Here is a 21636-nt window from a genome sequence, read left to right on the forward strand (position 1 = left end):
GTGTGAGCACTATATTTGGTAGTACAAACATTGTAGAAGGCTCCGGAAGAGCAAATATAATATTGCCAATGGGAACAAAGTTTGAAATCATTGGTGTTTTATATTCCCCCTAAGTCTCAAAGAAATTTATTGAGTTTTAAAAGATATTCGCCGAAATGGATATCATATTGAGACTATAAGTGAAGAAAATCATGAATTTCTTCAAAATACGAGAATTACTCCAGGCAATAAACAAGTTCTAGAGAAGTTGTCTACATTCTCTACTGGTTTGTACTACACAAAGATCAATTCAATAGAATTACATGCTATAGTAAACCAAAATTTACTGATAATTTTATTGTTTGGCATGACCGATTAGGCTATCTCTGTTCAATTATGATGCAAAAAAATAATCGAAAGTTCATGTGGACATTCATTGAAGAGCCAACATATTCTTCAAAATAATTTTTCATGTGTCGCATTTTCACTAGGCAAGTTGATAATTAGTCCATCACCTACTAAGATAAATTATGAATCAATTACTTTTCTAGAACGAATTAAAAGGGATATATGTGGACCTATACATCCCCCATGCGGACTATTTAGGTACTTTATGGTTTTAATCGATGCATCGACTAGATGGTCATATGTATCTTTGTTATCAACTCGCAATTTGTATTTGCGAGGTTACTTGCTCATTAATTCGATTGTGCTGAAGAATTTACTTCTCAGTCTTTTAAAGACTATTACATGTCCATTGGAATAAGTGTTGGATATCATGTACCTCATGTTCATACATAGAATGATCTTGCAGAATCTTTAATTAAGTGACTTCAATTGATAGCAAGACTATTACTCATGAAGTCTAAACTTCTAAACTACTTGGGGGCATGCAATTTTACATGCGGAGACATTGATTCGCATCACGCCAACAAGTTATCATAAAATCTCCCTATTATAATTGGTTCATGGTCAGGAACCAAATATATCCCATCTAAGAACTTTTGAATGTGTCGTATATGTTCCAATAGCTCCACCATACAGAACTAAGATAGGTCCTCAGAGAAGGTTGTGTATATGTGTTGGATTTGAATCCACATTGATAATTAAATATCTAGAATCATCTAATAGGAATTTATTTACTGCTCGTTTTACAAATTGTCTTTTTGACGATTCAGTTTTTCCAACATTAGAGGGAGATCAAACAACTGGTAAAGGAAATTAATTGAAAATAATTATCATTATCTCATCTTGATCCTCGTACTAAGCAATGTGAATTAGAAGTTTAAAATATTATTTATTTACAAAGTTTAGCTAATGAATTGCTAGACGCATTTACTGTCTCAAAGAGAGTGACTAAGTCACAGATACTAGTTGTGAATGCCCCAATAACACTTGAAGTCCTAGAAGGACAAATTCTAGTTGCTAATGGGTCTAATGCATGTCTGAAGCATGGTATATCGATTGGTTCCAAAGATAAGAATCCTTGAAAAAGAAAAAGGATAAAGAAGAATGATGGTCAAATCGAGGAAATAATGGTTTTACCAAGATCTCCAGAAGAGAATTTAGACATGACTAGGAAAATAGTTTCAAAAGAAACTCAAGTACTTAAAAATGAAGATATCTCTATTAATTATGTCATGCCCAATATTAAATGGAACCGAAATCAAATCGACATCGATGATATTTTTGCATACAATGTAGCACTAGATGTTATGAATGACAAAGAGGTCCATGAACCAAAATCAATTGAAGAATGTAAACAAAGAGATGATTGGCCAAAATGGAAAGAAGCAATTGAAGCTGAATTGAAATCGCTAGCGAAAAGAGAAGTATTTGGACCATTAATTCGTACACCTGCAGGTGTGAAACCAGTGGGATACAAATGGGCCTTTGTGTGTAAAAGAAATGAAAAATGAGAAATTGAGAGATATAAAACACATTTGATTGCACAAGGATTCTCACAAATACCTGGAATTGATTATGATGAGACATATTCTTCTGTGGTGGATGCAACTATATTTAGATTTTTGATAAGTTTAGCTATAAGAGAAGGGCTCGATTTACGCCTAATGGATATAGTAACAGCTTATTTGTATGGCCCACTAGATACTAACATTTACATGAAACTCCCTGAGAAATTTAAACTGTCAGAAGTAGTGAATTCAGGTTCTCGAGAACATTATTCAATCAAATTGAATAGATCCCTCTATGGACTGAAATAATCCGAACACATGTGGTATAATTGCCTAAGCGATTTTTTGTTAAAAACGGTTATAAGAATGATCCAGTTTGCCTGTGCATTTTTATTAAGAAGTCTGGAACTGTATACGTTATTATTGCAGTATATATTTGATGATTTAAATATCATTGGAACTTCTGAAGAGATTCAAACTACAATTTATTATTTGAAGAAAGAATTTGAGATGAAAGACCTTGGAAAAACAAAATTTTGTTTGGGGTGGCACATTGAGCACCTAAAAGATGGAATCCTTGTGCATCAATCAACATATATAGAAAAAGTGCTAAAATGATTATATATGGATAAGGCACATCCAGTGACTACCCCAATGGTTGTAAGAGCACTTGAACCGAGTAAAGATCATTTCCATTATTATGAAGATGATGAAGTTTTTCTTGGTCACAAAGTATCATACCTCAGTGCAATTTGGGCATTGATGTATCTTGCTAGTCATACCCGACCTGATATATCATTTTCTGTAAATTTGCTGGCAAGATTTAGTTTATGCACAACTCAAAGACATTGGACTATAGTTAAGCAAGTATTTTATTATCTCCAAGGCATAAAAGATATGGGTTTGTTTTTCTATAATAAATCCAAAGCAGAGTTGATTGATTTTGCAGATGTAGGATTTATGTCGGATCCTCATAATAGTAAATCACATACTGGATATGTTTTTACATATGGTGGTACAACAATCTCTTAGCGCTCCATGAAGCAAACGATTCAGTAACTTCTTCTAATCATGCAGAAATCTTAGCAATCCATGAAGCTAGTCGTGAATGTGTATGACTAAGATCTATGATACATCAATGTAATACTTCTATATACCTTTTATTTTTGTGACATAGATCTTCGCTATTACGTATAATTTTATTACTTTAGATATATTTAATATTAATAATATTTTGTATATGATATGTTTATATAGTTTTCTGCACTTGTAAATATATATATACTATTTACTTAGTGGACTTTGGATACTATATTACATAGTTGAAAAATAAATACTTGTTAACTTTTGTATGTAAATGATGTTTAAATCTTTGAAGATTTTTTTAGATAGAGTATGCGATTGACGAGATCTCATTGTAATATTTGGGACGAATTTAGGAAGTTACATATTTTATATTCAAAATTTATTTTAAGTATGTAATTACTAATTAGCTAGTTCTACATTAATATATATAATTGGATTAAATGATATATGTTTTGTTTTGTTCTGGGTTTGTTAATGAGTTATTTAGGGTAATATATGTATGATTATTATTTGGAATATCATTAGTAAACAAAATGATTTTACAAGTTATCTCAAGATAATTATAAATATTATATTGATTTAAAAAAAAATTTGTACTTATTTTAAAACCGCCAGTAAAATTATATTATATTTTCACTGATGTTGTATCAATAATAAAGCATATATAATATTATATAAAGAAAGAAAAGTAACGTGTTGAATGCACCACAATATAAGTTAATTTCATGTATTAGATTGGTCTTTTTGTTCCCTTTAATACACAGTAGTAGCAAAGTAGGGGGAAAATAAGTTCAAAAAGGAGACTATGGGCAGTTAGGGCTAGCAAGCTTTGCCAAAGCAGCGACGGCTAAAGTGTTGACATAAGTGCATGGCTCAGTGTAGATCGATGTCCAACGTAGATCACTGAAGTTATCTTGCATATCAGGTCCACCAAGAATAGCTCCGGTTAACTCATTCGGGTTCGGCTGATCCTTGTTGAACCACCGGGCGAAGCTCATGGCACAGTTGACGTCTTCGTTAGCTTCCGATAACGGCACCGACGCACCCCTGTGGTGCGCTTGTTTCGGTGGATTCTTCCCGAACCCAACCATGTATGATCTCCCTTGTGGGTTCTTCCCTAGTATATAATCCATCTGCAAGTGAAATATGAAGGAATATATCATTCAATTCAAATGCATCGAAAATGATTAAAGTTCCCTTTTTCTTACCTGCTGCTTAGCGAAAGCCCAGAGGTGTTTAGCTTCAAACTGTTTATAACCACATTGGACCTTTTCCCTGTAACGATGTAGCAAATCACCATAGATTGTGAAGAGAAATGAAGCTCCGGTAACATACTGAAGGTTTGCTCCATCTCTCAAGTGAATCAAACCACCTGGAGTCTTGGGAACTTTGAAATAAGGACTCTCGGGAAGCACCGAGCAAATATAACTTTCGGCATGGTCCTTGTTGGATTTCAAAGCCACATCATGGAATCGAAAGTAAGTCTGCAATATATATATATATACACACAGTGGTGAGATTCATTGCAGAAAAGGGTTTAACATTGAGTGAATTAAGTAATGTTTTGGGTTAATAATATGCCTCGGAAAGGAGGACTTGGGTCCCAGCATATTTAAGGTCCCAGTTAAACTCATCCACAACCGCATCCACTCCTTCGTCTGTGATAAACTTCCAGTAGGTTTTGCCTTGGGTGGCAGTGTGTAACCATGCTGCAGCCCACAACAGCTCATCCTGCAAACAAATACACCATTCTCTAATCACATGCTTCTGTTTTGAGTTAAGATATAGTATTTATTAAGAGAAGGAGAGATTACATGATAGCCAGAGAAAGAGCAATAGAAGGGGCATTCTCCATCGTAAGTTCCTTTGTGCTTTTTAGCAAATTTGAAAAGCTGCAAACAAAAATAAATTTAAGGTTCAAAACTTACAAGCAATCAGAAGAAAAAAAAACCCTATATGCATACCGATTTGGCTTTGTTAAGAAGGCGACGTGCATAAGCTTGATCAACGCTTCTAAAGACAATAGAAGAAGCAGCCATTGCGGCTGAAGTTTCAGCTGCAATCTCTGTTCCAGGCACGGTTTCATTAATTTGCAACACGGTTCTTGGCGTCTTCATATTCTCCGGTCTTACCCAACATTTATGATCTTCATTAGGGTCACCAACCTGAACGAACAATTTGTTCTTTCTGCTAGCGCATTTTAGAAAGTAATCGGTGCCCCAACGAAGAGCTGCATAAACATTTTCCAACTCCCCAGCTGAATGAAGCTCGTTTTTGTAAGCAATGGCGGACCATGCCAGGGTGGTGATGGTGAAGGCCATTGGCAACCCAAACTTCACGTTGTCTCCTGCATCGTAATACCCTCCCACAAGGTCGACCTGGTCGATAAACATGTATGCAAATAATGAAAACGATTATAAATCGAAACATAAAGGTATCGAAAGGGTGTTTGATTAATTACATTTGCTTCTTTTCCATCGTCAAGAGCGGAATCTCCCCTCCATTTTAATCTATTATTAGGAGGGAGTTCCCCTGACCTTTGTGCTTCCAAGAAGATGATGGACTTTGTGAGGGCTTCCCTGTAGTTGAAATCTTCACCACTAACACCGATTAGACAGCACTGGAAAAGAGCCAACCATGCAACGACGGCAGCTGCTGATGTTCTTCCAAGACTGCCCATGGAAACAAAAAACACCAATTCTAATTTCAATACGATTAGATATCTATACTAATCCTATGCCCAGAAACCAAAGTCTTTCTAAGAGCTCTTGGGCATGGGAGCTCTCAGTTTTTATTTTTTTCGCTTTCTTTTTCCAAACTTTGGGCTGTGGTGAATGGAAAAGATGGAAGAGTTTATAAGGACTCCCAAAACGTTAAATTTAGTATGGATTTTCTGTTTTGTTTCTTCAAAACGGGACCTATTATTAGTCGACGGTAAAATTAATTACACTATTATTAGAAAAAAGGGTTTGTTCAGGTATTTCCGGGAACCATAACTCCCAAATTGCAGTATATTTGGTATGATATTGCACTCGTAAATCTGAACGTTTCTGTTAATTATATAGATTTAAACTCGTGTACTTTTACATATATATTTATATATTACGTGGATAACATATCAATTGAATTGATATTTATTTGATAATAATATGTATGTTGTTTTTAATTTATCGGTTGTTCATATTGGAATTGTACATGATCAACAACTCTTAATTTAGTAAATCTCAAAAAGGACTTAAAGAGGGAAAAGAAAAAGAAGTCCCTTCTTATAGTCTTGAACGAGAGTTTTATAATGATTCTTAGTTATTTTTTTAATAAAGTCATAATGATTACTCGTAAGGCATTTATTCACAACGAAATTTAAATCATAGTTCAATACTCCTAGAGTCATTTACACAATATAAGTTCAATTTAATCTTAAAATAGACTAAACATTAATCTCTAACACCAATAAAATATAACACACATTACTCGATCCGGATATTCGATCGGTAAGAGATATCACAAACTGACATCTAAATAGTTCTCAACTTATTCGTAAGTTGGAATGAGCAGATAAAATTCAAATCTATTTTAAGGATCATGATATAACTTATGTAATCATAGAATAGAATGACTTACACAACTAATTATATCAACCATGATTTCAAACTTAGGCATGATCAATATTGGGTATCGCTATTAACACCCAAGTATCGATATTTCAGGTAAAAGCGTTAATATATTTTATATATATATATTTTCATATTTTTTTTAAATTTCGAAGATTAAATTAGTATTAATATATAAACTGCGGTCCATATATTGATAGGGCTAAGATATGACCAAAGATTTAAAGGTTGCTATTAATTTGATCTTCTGATTTTTTTTTCTTCTTTCTATTTTCAATAATTACATCCATATTTATTACAAGTTGCATATATACCGAGTCCATAAATGTGATATTAACAATAACCATAGTATTTTCCAAGTAATTAAGATTGATGGGCCCTATCAAAGAGTTTTTGACCAGGTGCAAGGAGAGCCTTGGGATCAAATCTAGCCTTCCTCTCCACAAATCTCGTCCATTGATTCCCAAATTGTCGTTTCCAATCATCTTTGGACAGGTAGTGAGGGAGATATTACTTGAAATCCAAATCCTGTTTGGTGCACCACTCCACTATCTCATTGTTTTGTGCCACCGATTTCTCAACCAATGGACATCCGGCACCGACCGGAGCAATGCCACCATGTAGAAGATCTCGCTGTCAGGTAACGCCACTGATGTTCGATTATCCCACCTATAAACACATTATAAAGAAACCGTGCAATATTTTATTAAAATCAATGAATATATATATTTGATTATTATAACGACAAAAATGAATATATATATTTGATTATTATAATGTCAACCACGGCCACGGCCTCTGTCACGGTGAAAGACGCTAGGATGGTGAAGTGGACTGCCCGATTTGATGTCGTGAACTGGAAACTCGTTGGTGGAAAATCATCATCTAATATCCTGTAAAACAATAAACGATATAGTACATTAGTAATGGATTAATCAAAATAAAATCGAAATTTACCTCAAGAGTATTTTCGAATGTTGCCGAACTCATCGAACATGATGAGAAAGTTGACTGTTGTGGACGAGAGGAAGTAGTGACTTTGGTTGGCGTGGACTAGAAGGACAGTGATGGGGAGCAGCGAAGAGGTATGACGAACAGTGTTCGGTCCGGGCCGGAAGAGTGGCAGCGTCGTTCGATTGATTCCTTATACGTACCATCGTGGAGCGAGCATTGGTGTTGTCGGGTCGGTTTCGCGTGCGCATCATAGCGGATTAGGGAGGAACGAGTGGCGTGAACACGTTGAAGCGAGTAGATTTTTTTTTCGTTGAAGCCACCGGCAGTGAAAAGGACGAGGAGCGATGAGTGGCGTGCGTTTCGAGTGGTGGTCGAGTTGGAGAAGATGAAGGGAAGAAGTGTGAATGGGGTTTAATTGGGTACTGTCATGCTTGGGAGGGGAAAGGAGTTTGAATAGAAGTCAAAATGAGTTTTATATTTAATGATAAAGTGTTTTGAAAATTAAAAAAGGTTGATGAAAGGTGATAGGATAGGGTCCACGACATAGTAAAATAAAAGAGGAAGAGAAGGGATTGAAGTGTTGGGCGGTAGGAAGATAACGAAAAAGGGGAAGAGAAAAAATGGGGTTTGCTAACGTGTGCCCAAGCCTCCCTTGGGTTTTGGTAACGTGTGTCGTTAATGAAACGGTGCACACAAGCTTCTCCTTTTTTTTTGTTCGACCGTGTACTGCGCTATAGGATCTGAATTTGGCACTGTTCGAATGGAAATTTCGCAATTCTTCGTCGCTTAAGTTTGAATAAAAATATTTGGTTCCTGCAAAATAAAAATAAAAATTAAATTAAACATGCTTGATCGAATGAAAATAAAAAGTAAAAATAAAAATTTAACGGATAAACGATGGGTTGCCTCCCATGAAGCGCTTTTGTTTAACGTCGTTAGTTCGACGGCCTAATTCAGACAACAAGTTCCGTGACAGACACTTCCACTTCATTCATTTTTTCCAACTAAGAAATTTCTTATGAGAAATTCGAAAGTTCTCATTAAGATTTCTTCGAATATTTCCCAAATTAAGAATCTTGTCGAAAAGAACGACCGTCAAAACATATTTTTTACCAAAAATTAATTTCTTCAAATGATTCCTCGATGGTTTCGACTTAATTTTTGGTGCCTAGAAAAGGGAGGGTAAATCTTTTGTTTTTAAAGAAGTTAAGTTCAAATTTGAATCAACAACTGAAATATTTTTCAACTCCCTTATGTCGTCTTTTTTATCACCTGATTCCTTGCATAAATCATCAACAAAGTTAGATTCATCATCAACATGTTTAATAACGCCAACAAAATTAATACTATGCACATATCCAGATATCTAATTGTTTTATAAACATCAAATTTTAAGATCTCACCGTCGAACTCCATAGTAAGAATACCGCTTTGAACGTCAATTTTTGCATTTGTCGTGCTCATAAAGGGATGATCGAGGAGGATTTCAGAACCAATTTTGCTTCGATCATTTTCCATATCAATCACATAAAAATCAGCAACGAAAATTAAATCTTCTACCTCTACTAGAACATTTTCTATGAGTCCTTCAGGATAAGTAATTGATTTGTCGGCTAGCTGAAGTGTAACTCTCTTCTTCTTCAAAGGCTTGGTGGAAATTAAATTATAGACGGAGAGAGGCATTACATTGATAGAGACACCTAGATCGCACATAGTTCGCTTGATTTTAACCTCATCGATTTTACAAGGTACTGAAAACATACCTTGGTCTTTATACTTTGGTGGAAGCGGTCGTTAGAAAACTGCTAAGACAATTGCACCTAAATCCACCTTTTCGTTTTCGATAAGTCACCTTTTGTTAGTGCACAGATCCTTCAAGAACCGGGCATACCTTGGAACTTTCCGGATAACCTCAAGGAGAGGTATGTTAACTTCTACCTTCTGAAGTACGTCTAATATTTCCTTTTCCTCAGTTTTTTATATCCTTTTTAACTAACCACGATGGAAAAGGCGGTGCACGTCATAGGGGGATGGCGTCGTGTCGTCCATTTGTTCTTCATCATTCTCTTTCTGGGATCCTGTGTCAACTGCTTCTTCTTCCCCCTGAGAGTTCAAATTTTCTTCTTTCTTCCGGGACCTTGCACTTACTTCTTTTGGGTCTGGTTGTTCAACAATTTTACCGCTTCGGAGGGTGATGGCGCTAACATCTCTATTGGATTCGGCTCAGTTTGTGATGATAGCCTCATTTGTGACTCTAATCTCCCTACGGCTTGAGTCAGTTGGCTTATCTATATGTCCATCTCTTGGAAGTGGGCTTCAGTTCGAGTCTGGAATTTTTCTTGGGATAGTGCTAACCTCTCGACAATCGATTCTAATGATGACTTCTGCGGTTGTTGCGATGGTGGATGTCTCGCTTGATAGCCTTGATTCGGTCTCGGATTCTAAGCATAACTGAAGTTCAGATGATCCCTCCATCCTGGGTTGTATGAACTACCGTAAGGATTATAAGCTCTTTGGGGAGGTCCCAGAAAATTCCCGACTGCATTGACTTGAGTTGATGCGTCGTCTTGAATCAGTGGACAATCGTCTGTCAGATGATCAGGTAATGCGCATATTCCACATAATCGGTTTTGTCATGTTTTTCCTGCAACAAGAGAGTTTACGACTTCTGTTAACTTATCTATTTTATTTTCTAAGGAAGATGAACTTATCTCATAAACCCTTCGAGAAAGTTCATTATTTGTGCGGAACTGTTGGGAATTTACAGCCATCGTCGATATTAAGTTCCTAGCTTCAGTAGGAGTCATATTCACCAAGGCTCCGCCGCTGGCAGCATCGATCATCTTCATTTCCAGGGGAGATAATCCTTCATAAAAGTATTGAAGGAGTGTTTGTTCAGTAGTAGTCGTAAAGTGACTCTCCATCAAGCTGCTTGATTCCAAGTATTCTCCTTAGTAGTTCACTTACTTTCGCCACAGGGAAAAACCTGTCAAGAAAAAGACGAGTCATATGAGCCCATGTAGTAATAGAATTAGGAGGAAGATAAAATAATCACTCTTTAGCCGAATCGGCTAAGGAAAAAGGAAAAGCTCTGAGTTTTATTTGGTCCTCGGTTACTCCCTGTGGTCTCATGCTTGAGCAGACCATATGAAATTCCTTGAGATGTTTGTGTGGATCCTCGTTCGGTAATCCGCGGAATGTAGGGAGGAGATGAATAAGGCCAGTTTTCAACTGGTACGGAGTTTCTCCTTGTGGAAAATCAATGCTCAAAGGCACTTGTTCAGTAGGTGTCGCGGCTAACTCCTGGATAGTAGGATCGGCCATTGGATTTATATTACCTGAATTTGATTCTTCTTATGGATCTGTTTGTTGTCTCCTTTTTTCCCGAAACGTCTGTGCATGAAGTCTTCTAGCTTTGTCTTCAATCTCCGGGTCGTACTCCACTAATGCTCCCGAATTATACCTGGTCATAAATCAAAAGCAAACAAAAATTATTAACTTTGGCGAAGTCCCTGGCAACGGCGCCAATTTGGCAACTGTCGTTTTCGATGTCAAAATAAATTCATTCTTCTCGGTTAATAAATAAGGAATTTTCGCAGTATAGAGAAGTAAGGGTCGAATCCACAAGGACTTAGAAAATCACAAATTAATGTTTGAATGGTTTTAACCAAGTGAAAAATAGTAAAATGGGGGTTTAGTAAAATGAAATTAAAATGGTAAAAATAAATAAAAACAATTTAAATAAAAAATAAGAGAATAAAATTTGTGAATAAATACAGTAAAAATAGCCTCAAGCTTTGCTTTGACTCAATTTCCTTTAGATCATCGAATAAGATTTTCTCTTCGGGATTCACGTCGGTTACTTTGTCTATAAGGGCTATCCCTGTGACTTTATCTTGTATACCGAATACCCAAGACAACCTTTGATTCTGGCTTCGGGAATTGATTATATCAACATCAATTGTCGTAGATCAATTACAATTTAAGTTCGTGGCGACCGACTCGGATTGTTGCTTCAATAAACGTCAATTCCGATCTCAATTCCCTCTTGGCGAAGCCATCTCGCCAAGTGTGTTCCCAGGAAGTCGAATTTGCTTTCTATAAGCCGAATCTTCCTCCCACACATTTAATAGAAACAACCTCTTGACCAAAGTCGATATTTGATTTTGAAAACTGTTTTGATTTTGAAAAATAAGCGCAGAGATTGAGAGAGATATTTCGAATATATTAAGGATTTGTTTCAATTCTCCTGTTGGAATTGAGTTATCGCGTCAGCTCTCGGCTTATGAAAAATTTAGCTAAGTATGACTTTTGTCATACTTAGCATTTTAAAAATAAAAGTTGAAAATAAAGAAAAATGAAAAGAACTTGAAAAGTAAAAAGGAGAAAGATTTTATAAAACTAGAGAGAAAATAATATTGTAATTTGAGTGATGAGTTTAGGCTTACCCCAAATGGGTATTTATAGCATCTCAAAGCTTAAAGGATAAACAAATAAAATAAATAAAATAATCCTAATGATAATTGTTTTTAAATTTAAATTCAAACATAAACTAGTCTCCTAATGCAACTCTGTTCGTCAATCTTCCAGAAGGCGTGTGGAGAAAGACTTCTAGAAGCCGTCACTAATTGGACATTCTAAAAACTGCCACGTCAGACCGCGTGATGTCCAGAGTCGTGCCCATATCTCCAGCCGTGACCAAATAATAAAAAAATGCAGAATACGTCCGTTTTGTCACTAATTCTAGAAAGTAATGACCTGCATGTAAACAAACATAATACGACCAATTTAACAGTAATAATTCCTCAAAACCAAAAAAATAACATACAAAAATTAATGATTCTGAACACTCATCAAATATATAAAAAAAACAGTTTAGCTTAAGAAAAATATAGAAAATTAAGACAAAAATTGATGTCTATAGTCACTATCTTATCCCGTATATAATCGAGAAAGTTGGGACAAAAGAATCCCAGTTTTCCACGTGTATCATTTCTAGAATTATATTTCTTTTTCTGGGCAACTTTGATCAATTATATTTTAGACAAATATCGCGTTGGAAAAAATAAGATATTATAGGAAAATATTATAAATTAAATATAAACATAGAAATAACTAAAAATATCTATTGAAAAAAAGAGAAATAACTAAAAATATTATAATTATTGATAAATATTAAAGTTAATAAATTTATGAGTCTAATTATGAATTTTATTTGAAAATTTTGTATGATATTGATTTATTGATTAATTAATTTAGATTAAATATTAAAGAGACTCGTTATAAGAATGATTCTTTTAATTTTATTTTTTTGATTCTTTTAATTTTATTTTTTTCATTTAGCACATTAAAATTTAAATATTTAACTTTATTTAAAAGATCTAACATATCATTTCATTGAACTAATTTACAGTTAATTATCTCAATATTCTGCCAAAACGAAAACTTTGACCAATTGTTGACTTAGTTATTTTGTTATGGAATGTCTATTTTCATATTGGTAATATAATATTATTATCTAATTGAATTATTTAATTTTTTAAAATATAAAAATCAAAATTTAATAAATTAAATAAACATACTGACTTATTTTCTTTAAAAAATCAATATATAAAAGAAAATATATACATCAGGGGTAAATTCGTACAAGGGAAAAATAGTTGCTGGAGCGCAGACAAATTATGTGTCATTATAGGCTTGGTTTGCGAATAAATTTGTTTTTCTCGTCTCTAGAGTATCGAAGGCCGACTTGTAATATTTATAATCTGTATAATTATAAATATATAGATTATAGATGTCATCCGAATTTTTAAAATTATTTTTCAATTCATAAGCAATTTAAAATTTATCTTCTTAAAATAGTAAATGATATTATAAAAAATATAATATCATATAATTTATATTACGTTATAAACAAATTTAATTCAAAAGATTTTTTATGAATAATAAACAGTATCCGTAAACAGTAAACAATAACAGTGAACAGTAGGGAATCGGTTCCCTATTGGGGGAATCGGTACCCCAAAATCATTCTGAAAATTTTTACTTAAAACAATGGTTACTGATATTGAGATATACTTCAATAAAATTCCATTTTGTTTCCAAATTTGTTTAACAAGCAAATAAAACATTTATAATTACATGTCACTAATAAATTTAACATTACAACTTAGGATGTTTTACTGATATTGAGATATACTTCTCGATCTTTGATGACGCTTTAAATTCTTTATTCCATTACTGACTTTTTACCTACGCGTGAAAATCATCACACGCTAAGTATATACTTAGTGAGACAATTAAAACATTTAACAGTGCAATACATTTCATGCATGATTTTCAATATCAAAAATCAAATATCCATAAAATCATTTTACTAACATATCCAATATTTTACCATGATCAAAATAATATAAAATCTCTTACCATTTATCCCATAACCTGGTAAGCTTATTTTACCAAAATACTTACCATTTAAATTACATAAGCTCGTGAGCTTATTTTTCCAATATACTTGTCATTATTCCGTAAGCTCATAAGCTTATTTGTATGATTACCATTTATTAACAAAAAAAAATAATCTATAGCCAATAACCCAATATTAAACCTTGAGGACCCTGGGTATTCGATTAATATTTGCACCGTAGTACTACAAATAAGGTCATGCCCACCATATACACCGAAGTGTATTACACATAAGGTCGTGCCCACTATATACACCGAAGTATATTATAAACCTGCAGCTGCTATACTCTATGGCATGCCAACTATATCCTATCCCTCAATGACTTATTTTGGCATATAGTCTACTTTATTCGATCCATCCATGACAAAGTATATTATCAAATTTAACATTGGACAGTTCATATCCGAAAAACATTCATGGTAAAATATCATATTTTTCATGATCAATGCATTTTAATTTCAGACTCTGACATATCAATGTCAATTTATAAAAAAATAATATAAAATCATGCCGATATAAACAAGGTCGACTTATCACAAGTCTTCCTTATAATGTATAAAACATCCATGTATAATTTCATGCATGTATTGCACTCACCTTGACACTTTATATCTTTCAAAATATATGAGCCTCACTATTGTCCATCATAATCCCTTTTTATATTCGATTTGCTTCGATTACAATTCAATCACAATCTGTATAAATCACCATTCATAACGATTTCATATGTTAGTATTGTACTAACATAAACACATCCCAAAATAATTTCATAACATACTTCAAACTCATTTCCACAAAATAATTCAGTACTTATTAATTCCTTTTTAACATTCGAACCCACTTTTCCAATTTACTCAAAATGGTCATTCACCATTTTATCACTTAAATTTTTAATACCAAAAATTTCAGTATTGAAAGTATTATAAACCAAGTACCCATACAAAGGCATAATTACAATAAACACTCCCAACAATTCGAAGTTTGTATTACAATCACCAAACTTTCTAAAATTTCCATATTCCGACAACTTGCACTGCCTTAAAAGAATCAGTATTCTATATTGATGTACATATTGGAATTCAATTCCGTTTCTTCCATTAAAAACTATACTTGAATATGAATCTATCCATATAAAGAACTCTTTCTAATTCATTCTGTACAATTTATGGTGAATTTTCAAAGTTGATCAACATAATCTGTTTTGCAGAATCTGCTGTTCGAATTTTCTGACCCTTCCTTGGTTAAAAATTCATATCTTTTTGTATACACCTTGAAATTGATCCCCGTTTGTTTTAAACGAAACTAGATCGATATATGAACACAAATATATAAAAATAAGCTCTAAATTATTTTTATATAATTTCTGGTAAATTTTCGAACCTACTGTAAGATTCAAAATTCAAACTGTTTTCTTTAACTTCATTCTTAGGTTCTTCATTAATTCTTACAACCAATTCTTTAAAATTACTTAACTCTTCAAAACCCATAAAACACAAGAATCAAAATCCCCTTCATCAACTCAAGATGAATTTGAACATGAAACCTTAGTAATATTCATGTCAAAATGTAGAGAATTGATTGTAGAATATTTTTCCTAATCACACCTAAGTGTAATTCTCAACAAGATTGCTTCAAAATTCAAAACAAAAGCACATACCTTACAAGTTTGGAGATGTCGGTCTTGGATGAAGACGAAGCTAAAGATGCTCCACCATATTTGATATTTTATAATATAATAGATCTAACACATGGCAATATATATTATAATTACATTTTTTTATTCAATCCAATAGGAATTTCCATTTTTTCCATTAATGAATTTTCATATTCACCATAAAACCAAACCATCTGATCATTATCATAATACAAAGTCAAATATGAATTATTTTAACTTTTATTTCCGAATTTCCCCTTGAATTTTCAAAAGTTTATGTTTTAGTCACTAAATTCCATTGTTTCGATTAAATCTGAAAAATTGCTCAATTCCAAACCAAATTTCTTTGATCCAAAATATTAAAATAATATTTCCAACCATTTTATAACATCCTTCAAATTTTTTTAAAATCCCAATTCGATCGGAATTACCGATTCCTTATCGGACTTTGACTCTTTCTAATTTTTTTTCTTTACTAAAATTTCAAATCCAAAAATCTGATTTCTATAAAACTCCACTCTCAAGAGTAAACTATCCATTTATGGAATAAAATTCTTTTTAGTAAATTATCACTTAATTCCCTAAACTTTTTCCAAATTTTCTACTTTGACTATCAAACTTTCCAAATTTTCATTTTGGTCATTGTCTAAATTTTTGGGGTATTACATGACTGATGCTGAAAACTATATGAACTAAACTTACAACAACAACAACAACAACAAAACCCTATTTCCATATACAATGGGGTAAACGGAGGTAGGATAGTAGGCTGCCCTCAACGCCAGATTAAGATCAGCTTCCATGGAAGACCTCTGGCAGTCAGAAAATTAAAAATAAAGATAAAATACAATGCATGTATAAATAAATAAATACATAGTTGGACATTATTCATATGCAGTCATAATGGGAAGTAATCCCTGCAAATAAATCCATGCGTAAAAATCTCTGCATATCGACAGAAACGTAAGTCCCGACTAAATTTAAAAAGAGGAAACATGAAGAGAATAATGCACAGAAATCAACGATAGCAAGCTACGAGAATGAATAAAGTCAAATGAGTTAAAACCTAAACTAAGGCAACACTACTCTACTACCTTAGTTGTAAGCCTTCAAAAATTACAATAACAAAAACTTATAAAAAATATAAGTTATGTAAAATTACTACAAAGATATTAAAAATAAGACGGAAATGATATACCCTATATGAACTAAACTTACAAATCTCGTTATCCATAATTACTGTCAATGACCAAAACACCCCTGTAAATTTTTGGTTTTTTATCATTTGGCATTAATTCGGGCCATATATTTTATTATTACGGGTGGGACCCCAAAAACCAAACATCTAAGACGATTTGAACAGCCAAACACAACAAGCTTCTCGAGTGTAAACGGCTAGAGTTTGGTACGGTTGATCCCAGAGTAAGATGAAAACTACAGCGGTGATTGGAAACCAATATGACACGTGTTTGACTCTCTTAACTTTACAGTAATATTAACCACAGTTAAAAAAGGCCAGGTGATTGGAATCCAATGTGACATGTGTTTGAATGTAATCCAGGGTCGATAAAAATGTGTTGGAGAGAATACTCACTTGCTTCGCAAAAGAGGATAGATCAGCATGGGACCACCGATTCCATCTTTCAGCATCTCCTTAAACACAGTCCGATCGAAAGCAGCGATGCTTGATTTGGAGATGAAGAGGTTCAACCATGGATGTGGGGCGTCCCAAATGCCGCTGGCCCTTGCTTGTTGCTCCACCTGCTTCACACGCAATATAAATTCCACGTAGCTCACATCGACCAGGAACTTCAACCCCTCCACGAAACCTAGCAGTTCAAGAAGCCCACTCACGGCCTGCACGGAGAATCCAGTAAAAATAAAGATGGGGATAGGGGCAATCACGTCATTCGATCCGGAAAATAGAAATTATAAAAGCCACTCATGAAATCACAGATTCCAGAAGAATATAAGATGATGGGTTTTTTTTTTTTGCCATTTGTGGAACACACAATACAATTGTGGGGACCAAAACGTCAGCCAAAATCTCAATCATCAACGTGATACGACAGTTACTGATGCCTTAAATTACAATATTAACTCTCTCTAATCCCACAGTTCACGAAAGTGACTTATTTTTTAGTCATAAATTCCATTGCAAGATAAAATATTTAAAATTCGAACAACAAATAAAACATTTATAAAGCCGAATATTCAGTTTAAAAATTGAAAACTTAGTCGTAGAACCACTCAATTACTAGTTTTTGGGAAAGTTAAATTAATTTTAAAAATAAAAATGAAGTGATGACTGATGAATAATAAAAGTTCAGATATTTTATTTTCCTTTTAATTTTTAATAATAAAAAAACCATAACAAGAGTGAGTTTTCTATTCTTGTTATGATGGAGACAAGAATAGGCCCGTCATCCATATACGTGTAAGCAATCTCGGAGTTTTCTTTGACTTTATTTTTCATCGTTCGGCGTGCAAATGGTTGACGGAAGGGACCCATTTTTTGTTCGGGGTCAATAGCTTTATAGGGACCCACTTAAAAAGTCAAAACCCCAGTCATATTTTTAAATCATTCATTGACTGCTTACGGTTCTATCCTGTTAAGTTTACTACCTGATGCACGAGATTATTAAAAAAGCCAAAAACGAAATTTGTATATTATATTACCGTATCAACGGTCGAAGGCTGGTCACTGTGGCGGTAATGGAAAGCCACTTTGAGGCAGTAGAGGACGGGACCAGCGGTTGGAGGGATAAGTTTCCGGTTGAACCCATGGTCTGGATCAAATGGTACCGATGGCCAGCCATTAACCGGATCATCATTGTTGGAAAATACGAAACCTTCTACGTAATCAAACGATTCGCCGTCTTTCCGACTCACCAGAAACTCAACATCCCGAGTGAACGCCTCAAACTCGGAGTACAATACCCTTATCCATCTTACCTAATCACATAAATAAATAAAAACAAAATTATCGTCGTGGAAAAACCAAGAATACATACGTAAAAGCGTTACTCATGCACTGAAATTCACCATGTCTGGAGCTGTCTGAAGCTTAACCCTTGCTCGGGTAATTATACCGAACTGGCCCAGTCCGCCGAGGACTCCGAAAAAGAGTTCCGGGTTCCGAGTTTCAGAGCAGACGGTTATTTCTCCTTTCCGGTTACAACCTCAAATTCCATTACGTTCGATATTTGGGGACCATAACGGAAAACCTGACCACTGACACCGGCGTTCGATAACGTCCCACCCACCGTTAGGCCCAAGTAATCGGTCCACGACCTTGGTGCCATACCAAACTCCGAAACACACCGTGTCAACACGTCTTCCCATAATGCCCCGTCGGAGACATCGATGTAATTAGGGGAAGGGGAACCGTCTATTGTTAAGAGCTGGAAATGATTTTCCTCCGTGGAACGCATGTCTATAACGAGCCCTCCATCGTTCATCGCCTGACCGTTGACGGAGTGGCCGTTACCCCTTGCCGCAACCGTCATGTGAAGAGCCCGCGACGCGGCCTTAACGACCCGAGCTATATCATCTGCTCCCGACGGTTTAATGAAAGCCAACGGCTCAGACGAATAAAGACAGCCGAAATCTTTGCTGGCTATGCTGGTACTGCCGCCACTCTCGATGCTGCCTTGGAGGTCGAGGAATTTAGATATGCTCGAAATATCGTGATCGGGTTTGAGTTCCCCGTCGGTATCTTGTAGGATTCGTTCCACGTAAGCTATCATCTTTCTAGACTTTGCTGGAAGTGGGAATGTAAAAATTTTAGATTTCCCCCCGTTTTTTCTAGATTGTATATGTTTCTCGCTCTTGTTTTGTATCCTTGAAACCAAAGGAAAGAAGAATAAACACTACAAATCTAGTTTGCAAATACTGGCCTAATGAGGCTGGGCCCTTAAATAACAACCAGGAAGGTCACCGAAAGTGTTTTGAAGTTTTTTTTGTTGTTGATAAGTTTCATTCATTGTCTGGTAAGCAGTGATTTATTACACAAGTACATTAATAATTATTGAACATATCAAAATTTTATACTTATGAATTATAGCAAATTCTCTAAACTACGTCAGCTTAATTGATGGCTAAACTATGGAGTATTTTTTATTTTCTTATATTTATAGTTAAAATTTTAAAAAATTATAAAAGAATTATTAAATTTATAAAAGTTAAATATTATCTCTCAATTATCTGATTGTCGTTAAAATATAATATGGTATATTAATTCAATTATTAATATTTTATTGGTGTTACGTAATTTTGTAAAACTCATCTAGTGATTTTAGTGGTAAAATGGCGTGTTGTTCTCTCCTTAGAGGTCATGAGTTTGAGTACTTGCATCTATAGGTTGCTTGTGCCCTGTCAATGACTAAAAAAGATTTTGATCATTTATTATCTTGTAATCACCTTAGATTAATTAAAATTATATATATATATATATATATAATTTGATTTTAAATTATTTAAAATCATAAAAAATAAAATTATAATAAGTAATTAAAAAAGCATAAATTTCTTTTAAAAAAAGCCTAAGTTTTCAAAATAATCTAAATAACAATACATCAATCATCACAATTTAAAATAAACTCATTGCATTATAACCTTTAAAAAAGGATATTTAACGTAATCCCAAATGAAATTTCAGATCAAAGAATATATGATTTATCTGTGGTAACAGTTGAAGTTTACTTACGGTAACCCTTGAGACTGGTAGGGCCATATGATGCCAATGCCTATAAATGAAGAGAAATCAAAGGTAAAATTTTCATTTTTTTTGAATAATTACAATATAAATCAGAAAAAGGGAAAGGACACTCACCATAGTTTGAAGCATGGGCATGACAATGAGAAGCAAGAAAAAAACTGCAACAAATTTAGCCATTGGGAAAGGGGACAAAGAGAAGGAGATGAGCTTTGAATATGAATAGGACCTTTACTTTGCTACTATGTTCAATATTTATAAAACAATAATTAATTAGATAAATTTTAATGTATTAAAACATAATATAATTAACATCTTAACCTTCGTTAACAAACCTTTACTTTGATTGTTACTTAATTTACGATGTTACTTTACGGTTTTCATATTTTTGAAGTATAAAAACTAAAGTGACATAAATTCTTTAAATGCAAGAATAGTAAAAGTCGGTACATAAAAATATAATGCAATTTGGCGAAAGTCAACTTATTAATTAGCTGCAAAACAAAAATTAATTTTAATTTGATATATGTTTTTGAATTGTACTAAAATATTATTTCATTTTAATAAAAAGAGAGAAAAAAAGATTTCGCACATTTCACCTGGACAAATAATTGGCATTTGTTCTTTATTAATTTATGGATGAACCTTTAATTAGAATATATAAAGTCAATGAATTTTTATATTGTTTAAAAATTGAATTAATAATGATTTTAATTAAAATGAGTGCAACATTTGAACTACTAATAAAAGAGTATATTTGTAGGCTGTTGGAGTAAAGAAGCAACAACAAGATTCATAAAATCTAACGGACAAGTTATTAGTTTTAATTTTAGTCAAATAGTATTTTTAGTCAATGAGTTGGGGTTCGTGAAGCATGAGATAATTACATGATAAAATAAAGTGTTGTGTGTATGTGGGCAAATTTCTTTCGTCTTTTTGGTGAAATTTTCTAGTTGATTGTGTTTTACTCGCATATAGATTTGGGATGAAACGAATCCTACAAGATTGTTTGTGTGCATGTTTTTGCTGCAAATGGAAGCTTCACTTGCGTTAAATTTGCATCAACTACGGCCGATAAAACGTTGGACTACAGCACCACCACCAACATCAATGGCAACCTCCCCCACATGAATGGCGGAAGCTGAATTCCAACGGGCCTCGCAAATTATATATAAGTGTGACTTCTTGCGGGGGAGCTCTGTGAGATTCTAAAGACAAACGGATCATAGGGTTCACAAAAGCTCTAGAACAAT

At 33.8% G+C, this 21636-nt stretch overlaps 1 protein-coding gene and 1 pseudogene across 1 annotated transcript; both read right to left on the minus strand.

The window, feature by feature from the left end:
• Window positions 1-3694: 3694 nt before the first annotated feature.
• Window positions 3695-5783, minus strand: LOC120134332 (endoglucanase 16-like). Its single transcript, XM_039150766.1, has 6 exons — window positions 5443-5783; window positions 4946-5359; window positions 4796-4873; window positions 4561-4712; window positions 4190-4463; window positions 3695-4114 (listed from the first exon to the last, which is right to left on the minus strand). Exons 1-6 carry the CDS (start codon window positions 5659-5661, stop codon window positions 3785-3787), a joined length of 1467 nt encoding a protein of 488 aa, XP_039006697.1. The 5' UTR covers window positions 5662-5783; the 3' UTR covers window positions 3695-3784.
• Window positions 5784-6955: 1172 nt separating this feature from the next.
• On the minus strand, window positions 6956-19457 carry LOC120134335 (annotated as a pseudogene).
• Window positions 19458-21636: the final 2179 nt, after the last annotated feature.

This window comes from Hibiscus syriacus, unplaced genomic scaffold, assembly GCF_006381635.1.
Source record: "Hibiscus syriacus cultivar Baekdansim isolate YM2019G1 unplaced genomic scaffold, ASM638163v2 tig00110597_pilon, whole genome shotgun sequence".
Classification (NCBI taxonomy): Eukaryota; Viridiplantae; Streptophyta; class Magnoliopsida; order Malvales; family Malvaceae; genus Hibiscus; species Hibiscus syriacus.

What these genes read in the sequence shown, in the direction of transcription:
- LOC120134332 (XM_039150766.1), bottom strand. Translation starts at nt 5,661, where the DNA reads ATGGGCAGTCTTGGAAGAACATCAGCAGCTGCCGTCGTTGCATGGTTG. An exon ending in ACGATGGAAAAGAAGCAAAT is followed by an intron (nt 5,360 to 5,442) that starts GTAATTAATCAA and finishes TTTATCGACCAG; the next exon opens with GTCGACCTTGTGGGAGGGTA. An exon ending in GCTCTTTCTCTGGCTATCAT is followed by an intron (nt 4,713 to 4,795) that starts GTAATCTCTCCT and finishes ATTTGTTTGCAG; the next exon opens with GATGAGCTGTTGTGGGCTGC.